Source organism: Saccopteryx bilineata, chromosome 5 (assembly GCF_036850765.1).
Source record: "Saccopteryx bilineata isolate mSacBil1 chromosome 5, mSacBil1_pri_phased_curated, whole genome shotgun sequence".
Taxonomy (NCBI): domain Eukaryota; kingdom Metazoa; phylum Chordata; class Mammalia; order Chiroptera; family Emballonuridae; genus Saccopteryx; species Saccopteryx bilineata.
The window spans coordinates 256,481,695-256,504,924 of NC_089494.1; the positions used below are offsets into that span (position 1 = coordinate 256,481,695).

General features: G+C 45.7%; 1 protein-coding gene across 9 annotated transcripts in view; it reads left to right on the plus strand.

Moving 5' to 3' along the window:
- Positions 1-23,230, plus strand: part of PROM1 (prominin 1) — an 86,614-nt gene that overhangs the window by 37,387 nt on the left and 25,997 nt on the right. For 8 of the 9 annotated variants that reach the window (XM_066280292.1, XM_066280293.1, XM_066280299.1 and 5 more), the window contains exons 4-10: positions 865-891; positions 2,916-3,121; positions 12,523-12,643; positions 14,650-14,713; positions 15,623-15,712; positions 19,508-19,725; positions 21,492-21,566. In XM_066280292.1, the coding sequence (XP_066136389.1) occupies positions 865-891; positions 2,916-3,121; positions 12,523-12,643; positions 14,650-14,713; positions 15,623-15,712; positions 19,508-19,725; positions 21,492-21,566 (801 nt within the window). The remainder of the gene's footprint in view (positions 1-864; positions 892-2,915; positions 3,122-12,522; positions 12,644-14,649; positions 14,714-15,622; positions 15,713-19,507; positions 19,726-21,491; positions 21,567-23,230) is intronic. The other variant, XM_066280297.1, reaches the window with a different exon arrangement.

The following is a 23,230-nucleotide window of genomic DNA, read 5'->3' on the forward strand; positions in this document are numbered from 1 at the left end:
CACTGACCAGTCCCTGTCTCTGGACCACTGTTTAGGAATTGTTGGTCTAAGGCAGTGGGTCCCACCCCCTCACCTCATCAGTTTATCTGGTTCTGAATGGGCAAGCAGTGTACGCCAGGTCCCGGGCTGGGCACTTGGGAGAGAATGGTGCGGGTTACTGTCATTGTTCTTGGTCTCCCACAGTGTACAGTACAGCCAGTCAGCATAAGTGGGGTAAGTTCTGTGACAGGGCAAGTATAGGACTCAAAGGTGGCATGAAAAAGGTATATAAAGCAAACCCAGTCTATCAAGACAGACTTCCTGGAGGAAGGAACATCCAACGAAGGATGTTGAGTTTCATCAGGGGAAGCGTACCGGGAACAGTGTTCTGGTCAAGGAGGCAACATGAGGGACCCCATTAATAGAAGTCTGAATTAAACATGGTGGAGATCCATGGAATGCCAGTAAGCAAGGCAAGGACACCGTCCGATTTCCATTTTAGGAAGGACGCTTCTTTGGAGGGGTTGCCTCTGACTCTGGGGTTCGAGGTAGCGGCTGCTTGTCCATCCCGTGAGGATCACGTGGCCAGTGGGTTAAGCGTTTGCCCCTTTCCTGCTCATTCCCCTGTCCATAACTGATTAGCATACTGATTGAAAACCTTTCGAGAAATCTAAATGGGAACTCAGATGCTTGTTTCAGAACGCCATTCTGCCTAGAGCGCGCTCCCTTTAATAAACCCTCAGGGGCTGTGTTTCTGCCTCGTGTCGTCCTTTCTCTCACTTGATTTCCTCTGTGGCTGACTGGTTGCTCACGTAACTTCTTCTGTTTTCTCATGCATGCTGCCTCTGCCTCACACAAACTGCTCCACCGCTTTGACTTCCACAGCCAGAGAGTGTGGTCTTGACGCTGAAGGTAAAGCCCTGCTCTCCTCTTCTGCGTTGCCCTCTCTAAAGCCAGTGAGCCATGCCAACGTCACACGTCCGCCAGGACACTCCATCCTGCACTGTCGTGTCCACTGTGACGGTCTTGAAAAGATCTGTTTCACCTTTGCTTCTGCCACCGTCCTTCGCCTTCTTCCCGTGGTAGTAGTTCACGGAAGGACAGCGACCCATCTCGGGAAGTGTCGGTCCTGACCTTCCCGTCCGGGCAGTCCACAAAAGTGCCACAGAGATTGGGGCGTTTCAGAAGATCATTCTGGCCCTTGTCGGCTGCTGGCCGAGTCCAGCCTCGAAGCCAGCTCTTGAAGTGACATATCTTGTCCTTATGCTCTCTGACATGCCATTTAGTCACTCACATTGGAAACCTTGTCTATCAAATGTAAAACCTCTATTTGGAGCTAAAGAGAGTATATTTAAAAATAAGTATTTCGATACATATTTTCCTCCTGGGTCTAGGTTCAGTGTTTCTTAAGATTCAGAAAAGGATTTTAAATTGCCTTGAAAATTGTAAATAATTTACGATATGTGTTAGGACATAGCAGCAAAATATATAACTAAGAGCTTGGGCATGTCTAGGACTGGTTTCTCCATTGGCCAATGACGTGAATGCGCAAGGGAGCATTAAAAATGCCAACGGATAATGACTTTAACGGTGGGCAGGACTTAGTGTGCCAGGCGCATTGACTTGTTGGATGTGGCAGAATTCAACCACTGTTCTCCCCTTAGCATCTTAACCTGAGTGTCTACATTCATGATAGTCAAGTGCCATGGGCCCGGATTTAACACATTAAATCAACACATTGGCAAGTTGTTTTCACATTAAATGGTTTCATTGTCTCTTACAATATGCGTATGATGTTGGTGCTACTGGGACATCTTCCAGTGGAGGGAACTAGAAAACCCCCTACCGGGTTTAAAGCCAGTCTTCTGGCTCCAAGTTCAGACTTCTCCGCCCAAACATCACATTCGCTCCTGGGACCAGCACTCGTGTTTGGTTTAACTTTGCTTAGCTTGGCTTCAGAGTCCCGTTGCTAACTTGCTGGTCCATTGGCTGCAAACTGCCAGCCTATAATTTTCTGCCATTTGGTAAAAATGTCTTGCTTTCTGGGAACGTGAGTAACTGCAGATGAATTGGAATTCAATCAAGTTTCGTCATCCAGTGACATTGTTATTTACCCCAGAATAAAGTCGGGAGTGATTATGAAAACATATTTTGGTCACACGATTGGATATAGAAGTTGGGCCCAGTTGCTAGGGATACAGGAATCTAGGAACTGTCTGCGTTCACGGCGTGTCGAGCCTAGCCTCGCGGGCACTGTGGGAGAGCTGCCAGGCACTAAGTGTCTGCCCCGTGCCTGGCACTGTACTTGGCACATTATCACCAAGCATGCATTAACTGCAATGTTCACAATGACCTTACACGGTATGTCTTATTCTTCCCTGTCTGTGGGTGGAAACACTGAGTGGCCACATCTGACTCAGAAAGTCTGAGCCTTTTTTTTTTCTAAATTTCAATATATTCCAGATTCTTCTGTAACTGACTATGAACTTGTCATTAATTGATCCAATCTAAACTGCTTTGAATCCTTGGTAACTTCTAGTAGCCCTATTTTTTCCTGGTGAAAGCACCCCATATCTAGAGTCTTCATTGGGCAAGGACTTCTGCTGGTATCAGTCACACCATTTAAAAATAAACAGAACACGTCTGGGGTTGAAACGAAACCATTTGCAACGTGACCCTGCATTTGGGCGTTTTCTTGGGAGTGAGAAGGAGGTAGTAACTGCTTGGTTCCCTGTTCTGATCACGCAGATCTCTGCTTCCTCTGGTTCAAGAAGGGACTCCAAAGTGGGAATAGACACACTGTGTGCACACACACTCACACCTGTGCATGTGCACACACAGTGGCAGATAGGTGAGAGAACAGGCATCGTGTACACTGTGGACTGTTCCACTTGTTTTCCGTTACCGTACATGCCGCTTCTTCTGTCTGACCGCAGATCGTCCACTATGAGATCGGGATTATCATCTGCGCCGCCCTGGGACTGCTCTTTGTCATCCTGATGCCTCTCGTGGGGTTTTGCTTCGGTCTGTGCCGTTGCTGCAACAAGTGCGGCGGAGAGATGCACCAGCGACAGAAGAAGAATGGGGCCTTCCTGAGGAAGTACTACGCCGTCTCCCTCCTGGTGATTTGTATGTTTATAAGGCAAGTAGAGGCTTGGACAGCAGCTGATTGGGTTTTTGGTGGATTGAGGAGCGTCTCATGTTTTGCCTGTGAAGCCCATGAGTTTAAAACAAAATAACAAAAACAAACCGCCACCACCCACTCCACCCCATCTCTGCAAATAAAACCCCAGAAAGTAGAGAACAAAAATGCTTGTCCAGGATAGCTTAAAAAGATGTAACCAGAAGTTAGCATGGTAATCGAGCTGCCCTAACTTACAGGCTAAGCCAACCCTCTGGCATTTTCTCATCCTGAAGACATTCTGATAATAAAGCTTAGGCTGCAGGAAGCGTTTACCTCCCCGGACAGCAGCTCCCTTCTCTTGCGTCGCTCTTGGAGACAGGCACCTGCAGGAAGGCAGAGCGAGCATCTGCTAGTGGGTTTGTACGTCCGCAGGGACCTTACAGGACGGCCGGGTCAAACTCTGAGTTTGGGGATTGGGGAATATTGTAGAATGGAATTAACTTTCTACATTCTTTTGTTTTTAATATATTTTATTTATTTCTGAGACAGAGCGAGAGTCAGAGAGAGGGATAGATAGGGACAGACAGGAACGGAAAGAGATGAGAAGCATCAATCATCAGTTTTTTGTTGCAACACCTTAGTTGTTCATTGATGGCTTTCTTATATGTGCCTTGACCACGGGCCTTCAGCAGACTGAGTAACCCCTTGCTCGAGTCAGCGACCTTGGGTCCAAGCTAGTGAGTTTTTTGCTCACACCAGATGAGCCCACGCTCAAGCTGGCAACCTTGGGGTCTCGAACCTGGGTCCTTCCGCATCCCAGTCCGACGCTCTATCCATTGCGCCACCACCTGGTCAGGCTGAATTAACTTTCTAATAATATGTCTAGTTTCTTAAATTTGCAACTGAGCTACTACCTTCTCTTGAAGTCTGGAACACACGTCGCTATGTGGGGTGTTTGTTCCGTAGCTCCTGCAAGCCAAAAGCTTTGCAACTGACTAGCAGATCTGAAGTACACTGCGTTTGTTTTAGGATGATGACGTGTGTTGTTGGGAGTCCAATCAGATTTCTCATCTGAGGACTCTGCTCTGTGACACTGGCCCCGCGGTTGTGATGTTGGGCCATCATCCTACCTTGTGTCATTCATTCAGCCAGCATGCCATTTAGCCGCAGGAATAAAGGCCCTACAACGGGAATAATGCCAACCCCCGAGGCGACTCCACGATGAGGAGGCTCGCCAGGCAGGCAGCACCCTCCTGCGTTCTCTCTTAAGTTCCGCATTTGCTCAGTGGCCGCGATTAGGATGTTTTTCAAGTTTTGCCACATAACTGATATTTGGGGATGTTAACAGAACACGGAATTAAACAGAAGTTAAAGAAAGTTAAACAGAGCAATTTAAGCTGGCCTACCGGCTGCATAATCAAAAGGATATGTTCTTTACGTGTGGCCATCAGTAGGGTAAGCTGTGTGCTTTGAGGGGTCTGTTTATTGAAAGGCATTGGACCCTCGGGAACAGGCAGGGCCGCTCGGGATGGGCTGATAGGAAACGGTCCCAAGTGAGATGAAGGGAGAAACGCAGGTTGCAGGCCATGCAGAAGACACGGCAGCCAGGATAGAAACAGGAGAGGTGGCAGGCAGACCCCCTGGTTATGTTCGCACAGAGTACGTCCTCAGGAATGCCGGGGCCCTGGCAGCGGCCATGGCCCGCGGGGAGCAGACTGGCAGCTGTGGAGGGGGGAGGGAAACTCACGTTTCAGTGCAGGTAGGCTCTTTGTCGCCTTTGAATGGTCTAGCATGCTCCGTCATTACCTATTAGTCGGACTAAACATTACATCTGAACAAACCAAAATAGCCCCACGGAAAGCAAAAGCCAGTGCTTGACTCCTTACTACTTACTCCAGGGCAGTGATTTTCTGTATTTAACAAAGACACACTTTTGCTGAAAATAGTGAAATCATAACAATATACTGGTACTTGAAAACAAGATCCAAGTAAATGTGTTAGCTGATTTCACGCGCACTTGTTTGACCCCCAGGGCTATTGTGTGTTCTCTCCGCAAGGTGAGGGTTGTGCACCCACCTGCCCCGCCTCCCCGATTGTCTCTGTCACTCTCTCTCTCTCTCTCTCTCTCTGTAAATAATTTAAATCTGTTTATTCCTGTTTAATTCCAAAAGGCAAATTAGGATAGAGACAATCTTAATTCCAGGTGTCGCTGTCTCTCTGCTTTGCGTTTGAAGTATTTTCAGGACTGCACAGACCCTACAGCTATTACCAGAAAAATGTCAGTTATAGCCACAGACCTTTGTGCCAGACCCTGTGTGGTCCTGCAGGCTGAAACGTGCATCCTTTATTCCTGCCAAGACCTGGGCAGCCCGGCTTCTCCCTCTCAGGACACCCTGGAGAGCTAAGAGGAGGCTCGGATGAGAAGGTGTTATTTGAAAATCTTTGCCCTTAGGGCTTCTTATTAGTGTGATCACTGATGAACAACTTAATAGTTTTTACTCTATATAAACACACATGACACAATTTCAGGAATATTTTTTATAGTAGGTAGTTACTCATTTATCCAAAATGTTTTTTGTTTTATTTTTTGTTAGGGCTAGGGTTGAAGTTGATATTAGGGTCAGATTAAGAGTAGGTTGAAGGTTGAGTTTAGGTATAATGTTAGGTTTAGTGTTAGGGTTGAATTTGGGGTTAGGTTTATGGTTAGGGTTAAGTTGAATTTTTCTGAGTAAATGTTTACTTATATAATAGTGAACTTTCAATTGTTTTTTGTTTTTGTTCTTTTTTGTAATTTTCCGAAGTGAGAAGTGGGGAGGCAGACAGACAGACTCCTCCTGCATGTGTCCCGACTGGAATCCACCCGGCATGCCCACTGGAGGGTGATGCTCTGCCCATCTGGGGCGTTGTTCTGTTGCAACCGGAGCTACTCCAGCGCCTGAGGCAGAGGCCATGGAGCCATCCTCAGAGCCTGGGCCAACTTTGCTCCAATGGAGCCTCGGCTGCGGGAGGGGAAGAGAGAGACAGAGAGGAAGGAGAAGGGGAGGGGTGGAGAAGCAGATGGGCGCTTCTCCTGTGTGCCCTGGCCGGGAATTGAGCCTGGGGCTTCCACATGCCGGGCTGACGCTCTACCACTGAGCCAACTGGCCAGGGCTGCTTTCAATTGTTTTTGAATAAAGAACGTATTCTGACCCGGGATGGGTTGCTAAGTGTATAGAGAGCCTCAGCCTCGTGCGCCAAGGCCCCGGGTTCCATCCCTGGTCAGGGTGTACATGTGAGATGCGACCAGTGAGTGCTCAACTAAGTGGAACAAAGACTTGATGCTTCTCTCTCTCTTCCTTCTCCTCTCTGTCTCTCCCTTCCCCTCCCTCTCTTTCTCTCAAATCAGTGGAAACTTTTTTTAAAAAAAGAATTTATCCTGTACTGGATTTCTATTTTTAAATTGGGCTTTTATTTGCATTACATATAATTACCGTATGTGTTATAAATTATAGTTCACCGTGAATTGATTGAATTATTAACATTATGTTTAAACACCAAAATATATGAACGATAAAGCCACAAAGTCAGAAATAAATTTGGCTTTCCTATACATATAAAATGAATGCTACAGTTTGTTTTTATTCTAGAGAACTCAGACCCATACTGAGTATATTTTAGTTAAGAAAACTCTTTTAAAAACATAGATTCTGTGAATCTAGACCCTCTTGTTATATTCATTAAAGATAGTCCCTCCGCCAAGTAAAACTCATTAACTCAAAAAATTTAAATATCAATATAATCATACCAAAGTTGATCAATTATTTGAGGCTAAGTGACGAATTTGGGGCTAAGTGACATTTAAAGATAATTTATTTCACATAATATATTGAATTTACCATATATGAGTTATAACTAGGTCTAAAGAAAAGTAGTATTTGAGATTATTTTGTTTAATTTAAATTCAAACTAGAAGTTTAAACTAACTCCTTTGCCTTGAATTTTTAAATTTACAATAGCTCTTCTGACGTCTTCCGTTTAAATCCCCTGTGCGTTTGCAAGTCTCTTCTGCACCATGAGTTGAATAGTAGCTGTGTACTATTTACGAGTAATGACAGTTATCCCAGATGAGAACAAAAACTGGGGTAGACACAGTTTAGTTTTCTGTGTGGTGATTACATGGAAAAGAGAAGGAAGTACACTGCTCACAAAAATAGGGGGTATTTCAAAATGCATGCGAAGCAATGAAATACCCCCTGATTTTCGTGAGCAGTGTATGTATGTCCGCAGCATGAGAAGGTTAGAGAGGATGGACGTAAACAGCACGAGGACGCAGGAACTTAGCCCCTGGCCTGCAGCGGGCTCAGTGGAGCTCAGATCCTGTTGATAAATAATCTTCACATACGATGTCTTTTACATTCAGAAGCCCCGGACATGGCTGTCCACTTGCCTTGCCTCAGGCTCCGTTCTATTTTGTGTCTCTGTAAGAAGTGTTAACAAATTCAAAATGAGGTTGGTTTCTAAATTAGTCTTGGGTACTCTAATTTTTCACCCACCCTTTTTATTTAAAAAAGTTTTTTTAAAAATTTTATTTTTCCAGTTGGGGAAGGCATTGGTGTTGAGAAAGACCCCCTAGTACACGCGGAACCTATGTGCTCATGTTCTCTCTCGGAGCTTGTCCGAGGGCCGCTGTGCACGTTAGAATTCCACAGGTGTTGACGTGTGTTTGTGTAGCTCTATCTGACCGTCAGTGGGAATGGAATTCCCACCTCTCGCTGTAGACTGTTTAAGCAGATGTGTCTTACTCCGGAAAAGAGCCAAGTTTCCTCTTCTTTCTCTCCTTCGCACTTGTCATCACTGCATTTTTCAGAATTTAAAAAAAAAAAAAAGGTTATAACCAACAAAAAAGAACAACCACGCCTTTATTTTAGATTTCTAGGTTTCTGAGTAGAATATGTCAGCATTTGCCAATCAACGTGCTGAAAATCGAATCTCGGTCATTTTCAAGAAGATGGCTGTTTTTCAAAGTTCATTTTTCATAAAGATTGTCAGTTCCTGGCTTGGAGGCCACAAGAAAAGAAATTGCATTAGCATGCCTGAAAATCACAAGACTTTTATTAAGATGGATGAAAAGGCTAGTTTTAAAAATTTTTTTTAATGAAAAATTTTCTTTAAAACATAAGAAATCGGTTACAGACTGAAAGTATATACTTATTCGGCTTGCATTGTAGGAATATGGTAAAAGATTGCTACAAATTTTAAAGGTTTAGCCTTATTCTTTAAAAGCTTTAAGTATTTACTTCTAAGTGTATATGTGAGGAAATTGGTCTCCCCATAATAAAATACAGAAGATGTAATGCTAATATACCTTAAAAATTAAAATTCCTGTTGCCTGCTAAAAATTTCAAGAGATTTTGTTGTATTGCATAAAAAAGTACATAGGCCTGACCTGGTGGTGGCGCAGTGGATAGAGCGTCGGACTGGGATGCAGAGGACCCAGGTTCGAGACCCCGAGGTCGCCAGCTTGAGCATGGGCTCATCTGGTTTGAGCAAAGCTCACCAGCTTGGACCCAAGGTCGCTGGTTTGAGCAAGGGGTTACTCGGTCTGCTGAAGGCCCACAGTCAAGGCACATATGAAAAAGCAGTCAATGAACAACTAAGGTGTCACAACAAAAAACTGATGATTGATGCTTCTCATTTCTCTCCATTCCTGTCTGTCCCTATCTATCCCTCTCTCTGACTCTCTCTCTCTCTCTCTGTAAAAAAAGTACATAGCTTTTGTGTTTAAATAGAAGTTTCAAATTAGAGATTGCAAATGGGGGCCAGTTGGTTTTCTTGGTACTTAAAAGTTTTTTTTTCTTTGATTAATTGCTAGTATTTAAAAATGGGAGATTTGGCCCTGGCCGGTTGGCTCAGCGGTAGAGCGTCGGCCTGGTGTGCAAGAGTCCTGGGTTCAATTCCTGGCCAGGGCACACAGGAGAGGCGCCCATCGGCTTCTCCACTCCTCCCCCTCTCCTTCCTCTCTGTCTCTCTCTTCCCCTCCCGCAGCTGAGGCTCCATTGGAGCAAAGATGGCCTGGGCGCTGGGGATGGCTCTGTGGCTTCTGCCTCAGGCGCTAGACTGGCTCTGGATGCAACAGAGTGACGCCCCAGAGAGGCAGAACATCGCCCCCTTGTGGGCATGCCGGGTGGATCCTGGTCATGCGCGTGCGGGAGTCTGACTGCCTCCCTGTTTCCAGCTTCGGAAAAATGAAAAAAAAAAATAAAATAAAATAAAAAATAAATAAAAATGGGAGATTTTACATAAGAATGCAGATGTTCAGGTTTGGTGAAGATTTGCCAGTGCTGGTCTGCTATCTTGGGAGCAGGCCCTCGAACTGCAGAGAGCTGCCCACCCCCACTGTTGACCTCCAGCTCCCATAGGTCGATGCCATGCTCTTTGACCTTCATGCTTCCTGCCCGCCCATGTAGACATTTGAATTTTCCATGCTTAATTTAAACATAAAATTTAAAATGTGGTATGGATCTGAAAATCAGCTTTGACAGCTGCTGAACTCTATCCCAGAATTCTGTTCTGTCCAGTTTTTAAATATGATCAATGTTTTTGTTTTAATTGGATCCATAATTGATCAGCAGACATGTGGATCTTTTTAAATGTTTCCCTGAAATTGAGTGTCATATTGCAGTTCATGCTATTGATTGATGATCTTGTGAGTAAAGGCATGTATTCAGTAAGAAACGGACAGTTTCTGACTTAGACACTCCAAACATTTAGCTAATCTTCTAATGGACCTAGTGAAGCAAAGCTCAGTCTTTAAAACTACCTTCCCTGAGCACCACCATGGGTAAGAGACCCCGTGTCGTTCAGAATTGACGAGGAAGCAGTTTCCATCTTTTTAGAGAAACTAAACACAGGTAGAAATAAAGACAAAATGGAGTATGAAGTGAGAACTAGCCCATCAGAATTTAAGGAGCGCGTTCTGTGAGTTCAAGATGATGAGCTTCCGTGCGGGTGGGAGGAGGCGCTGTCAGTGAAGGTCAAGAGCACTGGGACTAAGCTGCTGGTTTCCCAAGTTCACTTTGACTGCTCATATAACACAATGGGTCTGGAACATGATGAATGACAAATAGTGGATATGCTGGGGGGAGACAGCAAGGGCCCCCACTATGAAACCTTGTCGTGGGCAGGTGTATTCAGGCGCTGATCTTGACTTGTCATGATGGTTTAAAATTTGACATGATAATTAAAGCTCCAAGTACATTGTTACGACTCACTTTTTTTTTTCTTCTGTACACATTGCTTCAAAGTCATTATTTTGGGTCATTTGGCTTTAGTTGGCATGAGTGCCTCACTAACTGTTTTGTTATGGTATAAAGTCTGCCTCATGAATACCAATGCAGACTTAAGACTGACAAAAATAGACTATAAAGTGGTCATTCCAAATGGCACAGTATATGTTTAATATTTATTTTTTAAAAGATTGTTATTAGCATGAATTCAAACTTAAAAAAGAAAATCTTAAGAAACTTGAGGACATCCAGGACCCTTCTGCTCTGTAGCTGGAGAAACACTTATCTAGTTGTCAATTGTGTGATACCAGCTGAGCTCCCAGCAGGAGAGAGACTCTCTCAAGCTCACATAGTGTATGTTCCGGGCAATAATGGCAAAGCCTTGTGTTTATTATACTCTAGTTCACGTTCCACTAAAACTCATTAAATATACGAAACACTGTTCAATATTGTGTGTTACAGACATCTTTGGAATGGTTTGGGAAGTCGAATGCTCCTATGTAGTATTGCTAATGAGAAATGTTTTAAGTGAGACCAGCAATGCACTAATGCTCGTTGGAATGACTGATGACTATAAGTGGGGTGAATGACTATCTCCATTTATCCAAGACTGGGAAGGTTCCTGGGAACACTGGACTTTTGTTGCAAAAGTAGACATGTGGCCACCCTACCTGTAAATGTATGAAGGCATAAAACTGAAGACATTGCTTTTGGTGCAGAAGCAAGGTATTAATATTCAGCATCAGAACACCCCCCCCCCATATTTGGCTATTATTTGCAAAAATTTGTTCTATGAGAACTTTGTTCTAACTCTGTTTTATCCATACCTTCTATTTCGAATGGTTGCAATTTTGTTAATGACTTTTGTAGGCATCAATAAAATAGTCTGTGGTTTGAGTTTATGTAATTCCTTACTGCCACCTAGTGGCTAAATCCAACAAAGCCTTGGTCCTTAGCATTTTTAAATGTAACATTTTGATGTTCTAAGGCAGTGGTTTTCAGCCTTTTTCATCTCATGGGACACAAACTAATGAATAAAATTCTGCGGCACACCAAAAAATATATTTTTTGCCAACCTGACAAAAAATAGGTATACTTTTGATTCAGTCACACTGGGTGGCTATTGTTGCATTGAGTGTTGTCATTTTTTTATTTGACTAAGGAAGAGAGTCAGGCATTGCATGTTTTAAAAATCCTTGAGGCACACCAGTTGACAATTGCTCTTGTAAGACTTTGACATAAAAACAAACCGATTGGTCAAGTAAAGTCAGGAGATTGTTAGTAACTCGTCAACATTGAAAACCCTCAAAATGATTAAATGTAGACATTTTTTGGCTTGAAAAAAAAATTTTTTTTTAATTTCCATGTAGAACTCCTTGTAGTATATTTGAAAATCTTTATTAAAGTATTTTTTCCATGATGAAAAGTGTCCTTGTCATAAATAGATATTCATGAGTTTCTATGAAGTGATTACACCAATTAATCATTATCTGCCCCTCCCCAAATCTAACCACTGACTTTTGGCAGCCTTGTTTGCACGACGATTTTGTGCAGATGGATGGTATGGCCTGTACATCATTGTTTGCAGGTTTTCATACAGGATTTTAATGGTAAAGTGACTCATGTTTCTTTTCAACCTGGACGATATGGAAACCAACAAAGGCAGGTAGAGAAACCGCAACTTAGGAAGCCCAGTCCAGTCTTCTCATTTTGGTAGTTTTCTTAATAGCCTCCTTTGGGGGTGCAGAGGTGTGTGTGGGGGGGCGTGTTGTGTGTACTGCCCGGGAGGGTGTGTACCTGAGCAGGAGTGCCTTGTAACCTTTGTCAACTACTCTCTCCTTCGCAGCGTATCTAGAACATTGCTCCATCAATAAGATTCGGTATTTAACAGAACAGTGTATCTAACGCAGCTGTGTGTCTTCTCTGCGCAGATGGGGCCCTGTTCTGCGCCCACACGCGGGAGGAGGGGTGGCTTATGGGATCTTGGTCCGTAGGCTGTAGCAGTGGAGGGGGCCGGGTGGGGAGCAAGGCCCTGCCCTCCTCTGGGGGCTCTGTCCAGAAGCCCCGCTTCTTCCGGTCGGCAGACCCGCCCACACCTGGCCGGTCCCCCACGGCCATATGGTAACCGCTCCGCTTCCTCTGTGCTTACTGCAGCGTGGGCATCATCTATGGGTTCGTGGCGAACCACTACGTCAGGATCCAACTGGAAAAGACCCGGAAGCTGGCAGACAGCAATTTCAAAGACCTGAGGACGCTCCTGAACAAAACCCCATCGGTAAAAACTCCAGTCTGTGTATCCCGCGATGCTTTGCGCTTGGGACTTTTGGGGTTCTTGTCTGTATTTGGACCTTCTAGAAGCCCAGTGAATCAGTGTGGACAGGTGTTGCCTTTTAATTTTGTAGATAAAGAAATAAAGGCCCAGCAAGTGATTTCTAAAAGAGGACAAAGGCATGATTTCAAACCTGGTGCTATTTTATTTTATTAAGGTATAATGTAATATTATAGTATATATTATCTATAAAAGCACTTAACCTTTTTTAAGCGTCTCATGACATCTTTAAAAAAGAAAGATACCTTTGGATGCCATTTTTATTTATTTACTTATTTTGCAATATTGCTAACTCTTCATTGTTTGCACGCAGTTCCCTTTGTAATGAAACCTCTACTTCCTAAGCATCTGTTTGCTAACATCTCCATGGATTGGGGAGTGGACGCACATACACATTGTCTCGGGGCCGGGAACATGGCGGTCTGAAGGCACCTTTTTTCTGTGTTGATGTCTTGCTTATTCAGAACGTTGTTTCTGTCTGAGCAGAAAGCAGCCCCAGCGTTTGTGCTGAACTCTTGGGGACCAGCCTGTGAAGAAGAATGCCTCCCTATTGGATCTAGTAACAGGAGCCCGTCAGAATCCGTGGGTCTCCACACACAGGATGTGCTCTTCCCAGTTCATGACAGTCTAAAAGATACTAACATTAAAAATATTGTATTAATTTTTAAAAAATGTGGTTGGAGGCTCTGGCTGGGTCGCTCAGTTGGTGAGACTGTTGTCCCGATCACCAAGGTTGCGGGTTTGATCCCTGGCCGGGACACACAGGAAGGAACCACTGAGCACACAGCTAAGCGATGTTCCTCTCTTTCTCTTTCGCAAATCAGTAAATAAGTAACAAAAATTTTTTTTACATGTGGTTGGAATGAAAACAATGAAGAATGCAGGGATTCTTTTTAACATTAAGATTAGAGAAGCTAATTTTGTCCATTGTTTTACAGCAACACAGAAGCGAAGTGTTTCATTTTCCCAGGCTGTGAATAAAAAGTTATAATACAGTATTTTACTGGCCACACTAAAGACTCTAAAATGAAACCTTTTCCCTAAAACGTTGGCAAAATTAAATCCATAGCCATCGTGTCTGGGGAACTTTGAGATCACTTTCGTAAAATTGGAAGGATAATAAATTGTTATGACTTTTTTTTTTGGCGGGGGGACTTACCTACTCTAAAATATATGAAGAGCTTTTAATAAGTCTATAAAAAAAATAAGGCAGAGAATGTCAATTGTCATTTTACAGAGGAAAAATAACTGGCCCCCAACATAATAAGACATTTATCCTTACTCCAGTCATTAGAGACATGAAAATTTAAATAATGATGCACATTTTCACTGAGAAGATTGGCAACAGTTATTTCACTGAGACAGGAGGACTGAAGAGAACACAGCTCCTCCAGACTCCAGCCCAGGAACAGCCACTACACTGAAGGGCCCCACAGGCCCGGGTGACAGCTTCTTTCTAGCTCCTCCCTCCCAGAGATGGGCCTGCCTACAACCCCTCGAGTCCGGGCTGTCTCTGTGACTTGCTTTGGCCAAAAGACCTCAGCAGACATGACCTTGAGCTGGCATTGAGCGTAAGCTTTCCGAGGCCCTGTGGCCTCCAGTCCTGCCCCCTCTGGCCAGGACCTCAGTGTGAGCGCACCCGGGCTGGGCGCTTGGAAGAGGAGAGGCCAGGTAGAGAGGCGGTTCCATGTGTCTCCGCCCGCGCCGCCCGACCAGACCACCCACAGAACCAATGCGCTGAGTCCTGAGAAATAACGGATCACGTTTCTTAAAGTCAGGACACCTTGGAGCATTGTTAGGAAGTCTGGGTGCCCGAGAACACGAACACCTCTAAGAACCTGCTTTCTTTTTTAAATGTTCTGGTTCGGGATAATTTTTGTGTGGCAGATCTCTTTTTAGTGTGGCTTTGGACCTCAGAAGAAAAGGTTTTAAGTGATTTTCTTTCGTTTTAGCAAATCGAGTACATCCTGGGCCAGTACAACACCACGAAGGAAAGGGCCTTCTTGGATCTGGACGGTGAGTAAAACTTCAAGTTGCTTCGATTTTTTTTTTTTTTTTTTTTGTCTGTTTGTTTTGGCTGGAAGACGCGATGGCCACCTACCATAAAACGCGGAGTGACAGGTGAAGCATGCCGTATCTACAGTGTCTGGGTGACAGGCGGGACAAAACAGAAATGTGCTTCCCCAGAGTAACTGCGTTACCCCAGGACGGGGACGTGGCATTTACTGGAAGAATGCTGTTGCTTTCTTGTCACAGCACTTGTTCTGCACACCCCGTGGGAGGGAGCAGAGGGCTCTCTGTGAGGTTCATTGTCAAGGATGGACATAGGCCCTGGAGGAGCCAGTGGGCTTCAGAAATCAAGGGCAGGCTGTGCTTGTCCCTGCGTGCCTGCAGGTCGCTCACGCAGTCTGGCTCCGGGTTCTCAACCAGGGGCTGTTCTGCCCTCTGGGTGCCATTTGGCAACACCCAGGGACATTACTGGTTGTCCCAGCTAGGTAAGGGCAGGACTCCTGGCACCAAAATTTCCACACTGCACAGAACAGCCTGTACAACAGATCATTATCCAGCCCCTAATGTGGACAGCGCCACAGCTGAGAGACCCTGGTCTAGCCGGGGCGGTCAGAGCCAGAATCTGTCATGGCTTGAGGTCATGAGCACCATGCCCCCGGTACAATTAAACACTGCGTCTCTGATGGCTGGTTTCTCACTGGGCACAGCTGCTGTGGGGACTTTGAAGAGTATAAAGACGCCTCCACACAAGAGTCAATACCCAAACAGGGTCTAAGACAAGAGCAGGGTTTCACAGCGGGAGAGACTAAAGGTGATCTTCCCGCAGACATCCTACATTGCAGAGCGCGTGCGTGGGGTGGAGGAAAGGAACTACATGCCACCACCCTCACACTCCCTGTGCCTCTTTGAATCTAGACATTAAGTCATTGCTAGGAGACGGAATTCACCAGCAGCTGAGACCTAAAGTGATCCCCGTTCTTGATGAGATCAAGGCCATGGCGGAAGGTAAGTGCTGTGACAGACAGAAACAGCCGAGAGAATGTTCTATCTGGAAGTCTCAGGTTTCCCAGGTTCGGTTCCCCTTTTCCGGATTCCCCTAAGCTTGGCCGGGGCGACAGCCACAGTCTGTGCCCTGGCGAACAGGCTGAGCAAAGGCACATTGTGTCGCAATAGTATTTTTTTTAAGCTTGTGTCAAAGTTGTCATATTGATGGTCTACAAGTCATTTGGAATAATAGTGGCAGAATTGGATAGGGGTCCGCCCCCCGTTTTGATTGATAAAAGTTATGGGGACATAGGCGTGCCCATCTGTGTAGGCATCAGCTACGGCTGATCTCAAACCACGATGGCGGAGTTGGCTGCTGCAGGGACCCTGCGGCCTGTAAAGTGAAGTATTTACTGCCTGGCCCTCACAGAGAGGGCTTGTTGACTTCTGCTCTAGAAGACGAGTAGCCTACAGAATTTTAGGCTTTGGAGTCTATTAATTACTCTTTCCTTTTTCTCCAAAAAGACAAGTTCTGTAAAATAAAAGTACATATAATTTATTCAAAGTCATCACACTTGATGGTACAAGTTAGCAGATATACTGATCTTAATAAACTGCATATTCAATTGCAATTGAAAAATAAAAAACACCTCCCAGGCCTTTTCAGATGTTGACAAAATGTCTGTGCTATGTACCAGGTGCTTCCCCAGCGTTATATTAGTCAGTACTCACGACTCTGTGGGGCGTGGTGGTCACGTGTATTTTACCCACTCAAGACAGTAAGGCCCAGAGACACTGTAGTTGGATCCACCATCACTGCAGAGAGCGTGAGTGGGAAGAGGGGAGGAACTACGTAGGACTCAGACCCCGGTCTGGCTCTAAAGCCCGTGCTTCCTGGACCATCCTAGACGGCATCTGGGTTCATTCAGGAAGGTGAGTGAGGATGTAGGTGCTTCTGTGCATCCACAGCGAGATAGCCCAGTGTTGTTCTGGAGGGAGAGTTAGGAGCGTGGAGTCAGGACTGGTGTGGCCACGGGAGGGTGCTGGCATTCCTGTGCCCCGCGTCCCTCGTGAGTCACTGTGTTTGGGGTATCGGTCTGTCAGGTTCTCTTCCAGCTCCATAACTATGGGAAGGTCAAGGCTGGATAGTAGCTGAATAATGCCACGTGGTTGGCACCACGGTTTGTCCAAGTTTTAACGTTTGAATTATAATTCTCTTTGGATGAAAGGCAATTAAAACACATTAATTTGTCTCTTCAGTGCCTCATGTATCAGTATTAAAATTATACTTTTTAAAAAAATTAGGCTAAATAAGTGAAAGTTTAGCCTCAAGTGGTAGCTCAGTTGGTCAGAGCATCATCCCAATTGGTCAAGGTGGAGGGTTTGATCCCAGTCAGGGCACATACAGGAATCAACCAATAAATGCATAGATAAGTGGAACCACAAATCGATCTCTCTCTCTCTCTCTATTTCTCTCAAATCAAGAAATAAGTTTAAAAAAATTTAAATGTGCTTAATAAAATGCTTTGGCAATGTTTTTGCTAAAAAAATTTTGCAGGCATAAGTGTTTAATAGGCTTTGGAAAGAGCAGAAACATGCAAATTTATTTGTGCAAATCCTATTTGAACTGCACGTCAGGATCTGTAAAGGAAATGTCATACGAGCTGGTAAAATGTTAACTAGCTGAAATGGAGACTATGAAGTCTCTCTTCACTGACGTCAGATCCAGGCTGCGTGGGCTCTTGGCAGGCCTGGGATGACTCCCAGAGCTATAACCCACTGGGTATCTTATAGACACAAAAGGCTTTGAAGCCCTTGGGAAATACATGTATATTCATACTCTCAGTCCTTGGGACCTGACAGAATAGTACCCATAACCCAGAATGTCCATAGATGGTGCCCAACTGGACACCGTGTTCTCTGGGCCACCGACTTATGTTATCACCCACCATTGTTGCTGTTGTTTGTTTCTTGCCTTAAAATAACTTCTCTTGAAGTCAAAGTGGAAAAGTGAACACGTGAGGTCCACCAGACAACGTGAAAACCTGTGGCGCGTGGTGTGTGCCGGGACACGTGCTTTGCTGTGCTTTCTTGCTCTCTGTTGTGTGTGTCTGGTTGCAACTGTGTCCTTTGTTTCTTGTTTTGCTATGGCAGATATTTATGTGCTGAGCCTCTAATAAGAACAGGCGCCAGCTCCATCCTTTGCTGATCATTCTGGGAGGTTAACTGGCAGAGACGGGAAACGGAGGCCCAGAGTGACCCTTCTAGTCTCAAGTATTGTTACCAGGCAACTGGAGTAAGACCCAAGAGAGAAGATTGTTTGAAGCAGACTCTTAAAAGATTTTCTGTTCAGACGAGGCGATCGAGTCTGGGACCTGGTGGTGGTATAGCCCAGCCCTGGAAGCCTCCCCAGGTCTCGTCACAGCTAGGTGCTGTGGTACCACCCAGATTGAATGGGCAGCGCCATCTCCTGAGAGCAAACTCGCTAGGACACAGTCTAGAACCACAGGCTCTCTAGAATTCGTGATCTGAAGTCAGTGAAGAGAGACCAGATTCTCCATTTCACTTAATTAATGTTTTACCAGCTCATAGGACATTTCCTTTACAGATCCTGATGTGCAGCTCAAACAGGATTTGCACAAATAAGTTTGCATGTTTCTGCTCTTTCCAACCGGGAGATGACCCAACCAGCTTCCTAACATACAGACGAGAAAACCGAGGTCCCGAGAGGTGAAGGAGTTTGCTGGGGTGGTGTCACAGGGTCGTAGCAGAAGCGGGAGATGAGACCTCACACTACATTTGATGTTACAGCATTAAAGTGTGTGTGTGTGTGTGTGTGTGTGTGTGTGTGTGTGTGTTGTTGTTGCACTCAGGTTTATGTAGCTGCCCAGGAAAGTGGGGGAAATGAGTTTTTAAGGGCTTTCACGCTTTTCCTAGCAACACCCAAACTGGCTCTGCCATCCATTTTGTAAGCCTGGAAGACTCGCCCGGCTCAGGAGAAAGCAGTGCCCTCGGATTTAAATCCCCGTCATTTCCTGCTGTGGCTGGAAGTCGCCGTAGGGAAGAGCTGTAACTTGCTGCCTACCTGGTCACGATCGTGGAGCTCCGTGCCCCGGAGACATCGGGGCAGCAAACGGCTGTTAGGGCTTCCCCGTATAAGAATGTGTCTCAGGCTGCGGGGCTCCCGGGGTGAAGGGGATGGGCTCACTGCCATCGGGGAGGTCCCGTCCAATTGTTCCAGTCCCCCGTTTCACGGCGAGCATGGTGGCGGGGTCACTGCTTGCAGATGTGGCAATGGCCCAAGAACATTCAGGAATCGGCTTTCGGTCACACAGGAGGCAGGGCAGCTCAGATCCGTGCCCAGACCCTCCTGAATCCAAAACCGTGCTCCCTTTGCATGTCCATAGCTAAAATAGGTCCGGTGTGGTCAGTTTGTAATGGGATTCACACTGCCCGGTAGTGGAGATGCTAGCTTGTCTGGGCTGGCGATGCTTGCGGGGCGGGGGGCGCTATGGCGGTGGCACTTCTCCCTGGGGCTTGTGCGTCAGAGTGGCCCAGGGAACCCACAGCCAGTTGTCCCCGTCCCGTTCCCCGAGTGGGAAAGCTGAGCTGTCGGAGCGGCCGGCGCAGGAGGCCAGCAGCGTCCCCGTGTCCCCGCCCACACTGCCCCGCGCAGCAGGCTCCGCCGGTGGCCTTGCCGTGGCATGCACAAGTTCATCTCAAGTTCCCTTAGGGGACTTCTGGAGACGAGAAGGGATTTGGCCAGTGCCAGCCCGGTGGGTGCCCCTGTGCTGAGGCAGACTGTGTTCCCCCCAGTAATCAAAGAGACCAGAGAAGCCCTGGTGAACGTGAACACAGACCTGCAGAAGCTGAAAGCGTGGAGCGCGCGGCTCAGCACCGGCCTGCAGGACGTTCGAGAGAGCCTGCAGCAGTCGCTCAGTGACCCCACGTGCTCCGCGCCACCAGGGCACACCACCTGCAACAGCATCAGAGACAACCTGAACCAGCTGGATGACAACACCAACCTGAGTCAGGTGAGGAGGGCGGCCTTGCGAGCAGGCAGCGTCTTTGGGCAGCTGGGCGGGGCTGGGCGTGGGCGCCCCCCTCAGGTGCATGTTGGTCCGGGTTCTCTGTCAGCCTTCCCGGTCAGCCGGTCGCCACGTTTGAATGGCCGCAGCAGGGGGAGGAATAATAGGAAGACCCCCCCCCCTTGAGAGCTGTCTGTGATTGATTTGGTGAAACATCACAATAAATTCAACTTTATAATAAAAAGGAAGCAGAATGCATTTGTGTAGACCTTTCAAAGTTAAAATATATTTTGAAATGATGCACCTGGGCTGTTGTCCACATATGCCTAAATATAAAGTGATGTCTTATGTTCTCAAAGGGTAGATTAGGAAAAAAAAAAAAGAAGAAGCATTTGGAGCAACTGAAATATATAAAGTTCTTAGATACAGATAAAATAATCATGTCTACTTAAGTTTTTTACTTATCGAAATAGTGACATATATACGCACCGCATTTATATAAAACAGTATTCTACTATAGCTATATTTTTCTTGCTTTCACATTTCACCATTAGTTTTACGCAAACACCTCACATCTGACACCTGTGTCTGTCTGTCTACTACAATCACTTTGTCATCAACAAACAGTCTTTAGAGCCCAGAATGTACACTTACATTTAAATTGAGATCGAATCTTCCTGGGGTAACATTTTATTCTAGTGTGCTTTTAAAACATGCAGGAAATCTGCGAAAATGGTCCAAGGAACCCCTGTCTACACCGTTTACCCAGACCCACCAACTGTCAACATTTTCTCCATTTCCTCGGTCACCTCATTGTATCTGTTCCTCCATCTCTGTATCTCCCATCTATTCGCAGTGTCATAGACATGCATAGAATAATATGCAGTTTGTTCTTTTCTCGGTTGTTTGGAGATAATGTGGCAGACAACATTCCCTGTTACCCCTAAAATTTCCCCACTTTACATAGCCATTATACCAATGATCAAAGTTAGGACATATAATGTTGACCCAGTACTACCATCCAAACCACAATTTATATTCAGTTGTTGCCATTTTTTCCAAAAATGCCCTTTCCACTTTTTTTTCTCTCATCCCAGTCTGAGGTCCCGTCCAGGACCGCACCCGGGCTTTGCTTTCATGTCTCCTTCGTGCCTTCGATCCGGAACGGTTCCTAAGTCTGTCTCTTTCTTCTGACATTGCATTTATTTTGAAGACTGCAGGCCACTCATTATGTAGAATGACCTTCGATGTATGTTTGCCTGATGTTCCCTTGTGACTAGATTTAAAGTGTGCACAGAGGTGATGTTGGGCCCTCCTCGGACCCTCCTGTCAGGAGGCCAGTGATAATTGTTCCTAGTATCAGTAAGAGACAGAACAATTTAAGTCCACGTGTAATATAAAATGGAAAATTTATTCCAGTCCATGTGCCAGTATAATCATGGACTGTATAACTTTTAAATGTGTTTATAAAATGGCTGTTTACAACTAGAGTCAATAATATTCAATACCTGAAACTGTGAGGTCTCACCTATTCGATGTGTTTAGTTTCCCTCATCTTTCCCTGACGGCGGCAGGAGACCTCCAAACCTCTGAAATCTGTGCTTAATACAGACCATTCTGAGCTAAATGTGTTTTCCCCAAACAAGACTCTACTGTTCAAAAGAAATTTAGGCCATATCCTATAATATAGAGGCCTTGGGAGTTCGGATATAAGAAGACAGATGTTTTTGCGGATAACCACCTTGCCTTCTGTTTTGTTTTACACATTTCAGCTCCCTTCTTTGGATAAAGAAATTGAAAACGTTAATAATGTTCTTCAAGTAGATTTGTCCAGCCTGGTCCAAGAGGTATGTTTTTGGGAAATATAACGTCGTTTATTTTAAAGAGCAGACTAATACATAAGAAGATAGATAACAGCAAAGACAAAAACCAAAAAGCAGTGGAATTCTGGAGTGAGGTTGCCAAGAAGGGTGATCACTCTTCTAGGTAATTTTGTTCAAAGTGGTTTTTAATAAGCGTCTCTGATGGGCAAAGCACCGTGCTGGGACTTCAGGGATAAACAGAAACACGTGATCTCGCCTTCCCAGGGCTCACAGTTAGGTGGGTGACCTGCTGGACCCCACGCAGACTCTGATACCAGCTCTCCCATCCATCCGCGGGTCAGCCACGTGGGTACCGCATCTCCCCGCGTCCGCTTGCGCGGGTTGTCGCTCCGCAGCGCACCGGCTTCTCCTCCCGCTCCTTGGCTAAGCCAGTCAGGCTGCCGAGCGCCAGCTGCTTTTAGTTTTATGTTTCACTTCTGAAGGGGGCCTTCTTGGGCGTCTTGACTAAGTCGAAACCCTCTTGAATACACCCCTATCACATTGCAAGTTCTCTCCGTGAAGTCCCTCCCGACCGTGAGTGGTGTGTCAGTGTCTGGGTTGCCCCGCTGGGCTGGCAGCCCTAAAAAAGGCAGGGGGCCCCTGGCCCCTGTTCCCCTGCAGCCTGCCAGTTGCTCTGTTTATTGGCCCAGCGGTGAGTGCACAGCAGCGGTGGGACTCCAATCCTTTAACCATCGGCTCTCTGCCTCAGTGACCATTGTCAGTATAAAAAACTGATATACTGAAAGGTAGTTTATTATTTCATGCATTTAATACTTAAATAAGAACAATAAAAGAGGTACACAAAACTAGAGTATGTTATACGAAAGAGTTTTGAAATATTAATGAAAAACTATTAAATAATACCTGACAAAAACACAACTGTTTTTTATATCCAGTGACAGTCTGTCACCCTCTGGTTGTTTGGCACTTTTTCTCTTTATGTTATTTGTTTGTTTACTGAGGTAACAAACGTGAAGGAATTAAAATATAGTTCCTTTTCAAAGCTATAATGAGTTTTTTGAAATGAATAAATAAATATTACAAGCATAGGTCCATCAAACTTTTTTCACCTGTGGACAGAATGAACATGACCACGGGCACTTAGAAAACGCTGTTGTGTAGATGAACGTTAAAAAAGAGTAAGAAGCCCTGGCCGGTTGGCTCAGTGCCTAGCGTGCAGAAGTCCCGGGTTCGATTCCCGGCTAGGGCAAACAGGAGAAGCGCCCATCTGCTTCTCCACCCCTCCTCCTCTCCTTTCTCTCTGTTTCTCTCTTCCCCTCCCGCAGCCGAGGCTCCATTGGAGCAAAGATAGCCCGGGCACTGGGGATGGCTCCTTGGCCTCTGCCCCAGGCGCTAGAGTGGCTCTGGTCACAACAGAGCGACGCCCCGGAGGGGCAGAGCATCGCCCCCTGGTGGGCATAGCGTCGCCCTTGGTGGGCGTGCTGGGTGGATCCCGGTCGGGCGCATACAGGAGTCTGTCTGACTGTCTCTCCCTGTTTCCAGCTTCGGAAAAATACAAAAAAAAAAAAGAATAAGAAATGTACATTTGTGATTTCCACATTGGACGGCTGCCAAGCTGCCCACATTAGAGGGAACCCTAATTACAAGTGCTATTTTAACAACTGGTTCACCGAACTCAACAAAAAATT